Below are 5,000 nucleotides of genomic sequence, written 5' to 3'. Positions count from 1 at the left end.
TAGGCTTACTTTTTTTCTTTTCTTCTTTCTTTTTGTGAATCCTTCCTATTTCGTGTTGTACATTCCTTCACTCAGAATCGTTTATTAACTTTTTATTCTAATTCTTCCTTTGTTCTCCATTCCGAACGTCGCTATCCTTCAACTCTTGCTACGCACTTCATTCATTCTGTTCTTCACTTCCACTTTCGTAATCCTATCGTATCCCAAACTCTTCATTCTTTAACTTTTGTATCGATTTCCATTTATTGCATTTCTCTTCGCTTCTTCATCTTATATCTTCAACCCTATTCTCCAATCCCCCAAATCTTGCTTTGCACTCCATTTATTGCTTCGTTCTTCACCTCTTCCTTCGCACTTAATTTCTTGCTCTGTTCACTACCTCGTCCTTTGCACTTCATTAATTATTCAGTTCTTCATCTCCCTCCCACTTCATTTATTACTCAGTTCCTCGTTCTTGCCTCGCTCTTAACCCATTTCTTCCTCCGTTCCTCCCTCGTTTCCTCGCTCCCCCTTTTATCACTGCATTTTCCACCTCTCCCTTCTCACTCCATGTGCCACCCCGTCTCACAAATAAAATACAAATATCCATAAACATCGCATCCAACAGGAGTACGCTCTGTGGCTGCGGCATAACGGATCGCACGCTCTTCACCTCGAACCACGCGCGCCTCCACTTCCGAAGCGACGACCTCGGTGACTTCTGCGGGTTTGAGTTCTTCTGGTACAGCATCTATAAGGTGAGGTTGCGGGATGGACCGATGGAGGTGAAGGAGGAGGTGGTGGGGGTGGAAAGAAGGAGGAGGTGGGGGTGGAAAGAAGGAGGAGGTGGGGGTGGAAAGAAGGAGGAGGTGGGGCTGGAAACAAGGAGGAGGTGGGGCTGGAAAGAAGGGGGAGGTGGGGGGGGTGGAGGTGGTGGAGGGGGAGGGGAGGGGGAGAAGGAGGAGGTAGATTAAGAAGAGGAGGAGGAGGAGGAGAAGGTGGAGGGGAAGAAGGAGGAGGTAGATTAAGAAGAAGAGGAGGAGAAATAGGAGAAAGAAGAGAAGGAGGAGGAAGAGGAAGAAGAAAAAGAAGAAGAGGATTAGAAGGAGGAGGTGGGGGTGGTGGAGGGGGAGGGGAAGGGGGAGAAGGAGGAGGTAGATTAAGAAGAAGAGGAGGTGGAGGAAAAAAGAGAAAATGAAAATCAGAAATGAGAATTTAAAAAATATATGATTTCCTTTATTCCTCTTCCTCGTCTTGGCCTGTGATTTATCATTAAGAGACAGAGTAGGCGAGGCAGCGAAAAAAAAAGAAAAGAAAAAAAGATAATGGCTGGAACGCACAGTGTAAGATACGAAATTACTGCGGGGTACAATGGACAGATCTCTGGACATAATGGCGATATAATTCATTCATGATAACTAAATTATGATGTCTATTACAGGAGTGAAAGATGGCAGCCAGGGTGAGACCGGAGAAAGAAAGAAAAAATGTCTTCAGGCAAGCAAAGTAAAGAAAAGCAGACTGGTAGAAAGCATGAAGAGAGAAGAAAATTGCATACACACATGCATGCATATTTAAATGTGTTTGTGTGTGTGTGTGTGTATGTATGTGTGTGTGTGTGTGTGTGTGTGTGTGTGTGTGTGAGTGTGTGTCTGTGTGTGTATATGTATGTGCGTGTGTGTGTGTGTGTAGATAGATGAAGAGAGAGAGAGAGAGAGAGATAATGTACATCTATGTGTAAATGACACAAATGATAATGACAAAGAAGCTTTTTAAAACGTAAGCCCGTAATCATATTAAGTTGAATGCCATAAATAGCTACTCATACAGAAACAAAATGACACATGAACAAACAGCTGGACAGTTCATTAGGTGACAATGCATACTGACTTCTTGGTAGTAGTTGTTCAGCTTAACGGATAGTTAGCTAGAAAGTTTAGTAGGTAGATTGTTAACTTATTAAGGGATGATATAGTGCTATAAAAACTAAAAGATAGGTAGATATACATATTGATTTACAAGAGACTATGCAAATTAAAAGATAGGTAGCTATGCAAATTAATAAATAGGTAGCTCTACAAATTGATAAATAGGTTGATAGCTAGCCAGATAGATAGGCAGATAGCTAGCCAGATAGATAGGTAGATAGCTAGACAGATAGATAGGGAGATAGCTAGACAGATAGATTGGTAGATAGCTAGACAGATAGGTAGATAGTTCGACAGGTAAATATGAAGGTAACCCAACAGATAGAGAGATCACTAGAAAGAGAGATAGGTACATAACTAGACAGGTAGATAGCTAGGTAGACTGGTAACTAAACAGATAGATAGTCATTTATACATACTGATATATAGGTAGATATACATATTGATAGACAGGTAAATAGCTAGACAGATAGGTAGATAGCTCGACAGGTGAATATGAAGGTAACCCAACAGGTAGAGTTATCATTAGAAAGAGAGATAGGTACATGGCTAGGCAGGTAGATAAGCAGGCAGACTGGTAACTAAACATATAGATAGTCATATATACAGACTGATATATAGGTAGATATACATATTGATAGAGAGGTAGGTAGCTAGACAGATTGACAGGTAAATAGGTAGATAGTTCTACAGATTGATAGGTAGTTATGCAAACTGAGAGTTAGGTTGATAGCTAGATAGATGGATAAGTAGATAGCTTGACAGGAAGATATCCTGTTTTACAGATTGATAGATAGGTTGTCACGTAGACTGATAGCTAGATAACTACATAGGTGAACAGGTAGATGGTTAGACAAGTAGATAGACATGTAGGTAATTGAATAGATAGATAGGTAGGTTGCTAGACAGGTAGATAGCCAGTCATTCAAAGTGATAGATATGTAGAATGCTAAAGAGATAGATTTCTTATTGCACAGATTAATAGATATTTTGAATACTTTAAACAGTTTACTAGGTTGTACTAAAGATTGCTAGATAGATAAGTAGACAGATTGATAAACTGATAGATAGGTAGACAGATTGGTAAATAGATAGATAGGTTGAAGCTAGGTAGATAGAGTGGTAACTAAACAGGTAGAGAGTCAGTTTAACAGATTGATAGATAGGGAGTTATGCACATTGAAAGATAGTCGGATAACCAGATAGACAGATAGGTAGGTGACTAGACAGGTAGATATACAAGCAGGTAGGTAGCTGAACAAGTAGATGGGAAGATATCTAAACAGATAGACAGTTATAAGATTGATATATAGTTAGAATACTCAAGAGATAGCTTTGTGATTAAACTGATCAATAGACAGTTTGTTACTTAAACAGAATTCACAGACTGATAGACAGGTAGGCAGACTGAAGTTAGGTAGATAATGTTATTTATAGATGGGTAGGTATGCAGATTGCTTAACATAAAACGTAAAAAAAGGGAATATACACATATACACAATCAATATGAATATATCTAAGTGAATATAGATAGCAAGATAGATAAAGACAGGCAAATTAATAGTGTAGATAGATAATGAAAGGAAGAGAGAGAAAGAGAGAGAGAGAGAGGGAGAGGGAGAGAGAATGAGTGAGAGAGAGAGAGAGAGAGAGAGAGAGAGAGAGAGAGAGAGAGAGAGAGAGAGAGAGAGAGAGAGAGAGAGAGAGAGAGAGAGAGAGAGAGAGAGAGAGGGAGAGAAAGAGAGAAAGAGAAAGAGAGAGAAGCAAAAGGAAATATCAAAATTATTACACCTTCTTTCGGAAAAAAATTAAAAAAAGAGAAATATGTTTAAAATATTTAAAATACTTTTCGGATGGTAATAAGAATCAAACAGAAGGTCTAAGCAATTATATATATGGCATTTTCGGTTCTCTGTGCCTATGGATATATTGTATTGCCACTTTAATTGATCAGAAAAAAGTGATTAACGAAAGTCTTGATGCATTTTCCTTATCCTAATTAATATCTTATCTATCTATCTATCTCTTCTTACATCTGTCTATACCTTCAACCAGTTATCTATCTGTTCATGCATCTATTTATATCTTCAACTATTTATCTATCTCTTCATACATCAATCTATATCTTCAACTATTTATTTATCTCTTCATACATCTATTTATATCTTCAACTATCTATCTATCTCTTCATACATCTATCTATATCTTCAACTATTTATCTATCTCTTCATACATCTATCTATATCTTCAACTATCTATCTATCTCTTCATACATCTATCTATACCTTCAACTATATCTATCTTCATACATCTATCTATATCTTCAACTATTTATTTATCTCTTCATACATCTATCTATATCTTCAACTATTTATCTATCTCTTCATACATCTATCTATATCTTCAACTATCTATCTATCTCTTCATACATCTATCTATACCTTCAACTATATCTATCTTCATACATCTATCTATATCTTCAACTATTTATTTATCTCTTCATACATCTATCTATATCTTCAACTATCTATCTATCTCTTCATACATCTATCTATACCTTCAACTATCTATCTATCTTCATACATCTATCTATATCTTCAACTATTTATCTATCTCTTCATACATCTATCTACATCTTCATACATCTATCCATATCTTCAACTATCTATCTATCTCTTCATACATCTATCTATATTTTTAACTATCTATCTATCTATATCTTTATATATCTGCCCATCTATTCTCTGTTTATCAATCTATATATCTATCTATCAGGAACAACGACGTGAACAACATCTACAACAATTTATCATGAACAGTTACAACAGCGAGATGAACATCTGCAACAACAGAAATATTAGCAACAACAATAACAAAAAACAAACGTATAGCTAAGAATGTGCATGAGAGTCTCTTATTAAAAAAAGGAGTCTATTGTTAAAATCGTTGCATCAAATTAATTGATTTATCCAATGTATATCAACAAAGATATCTATAAAGATTATCATTACACTCAAATCCAAGTGTTACTCTTGCCACTAATTAGAAAAGGTGTGTGTGTTTATTCGTTTGGTTACATGTATGTGTTTCTGT

General features: G+C 36.5%; 1 protein-coding gene across 1 annotated transcript in view; it reads left to right on the top strand.

The window, feature by feature from the left end:
• The window catches only part of LOC113815531 (zinc metalloproteinase nas-39), a 16,101-nt gene extending 12,221 nt beyond the window's left edge, over positions 1–3,880 (top strand). Inside the window, exons 6-7 of the mRNA XM_070136711.1 lie at positions 608–737; positions 1,421–3,880. Coding sequence (XP_069992812.1) covers positions 608–737; positions 1,421–1,426 — 136 coding nt within the window. The 3' untranslated portion in view covers positions 1,427–3,880. The remainder of the gene's footprint in view (positions 1–607; positions 738–1,420) is intronic.
• Positions 3,881–5,000: the final 1,120 nt, after the last annotated feature.

This window comes from Penaeus vannamei, chromosome 22, assembly GCF_042767895.1.
Source record: "Penaeus vannamei isolate JL-2024 chromosome 22, ASM4276789v1, whole genome shotgun sequence".
Classification (NCBI taxonomy): domain Eukaryota; kingdom Metazoa; phylum Arthropoda; class Malacostraca; order Decapoda; family Penaeidae; genus Penaeus; species Penaeus vannamei.
This window is presented reverse-complemented; position numbering and strand designations above follow the sequence as displayed.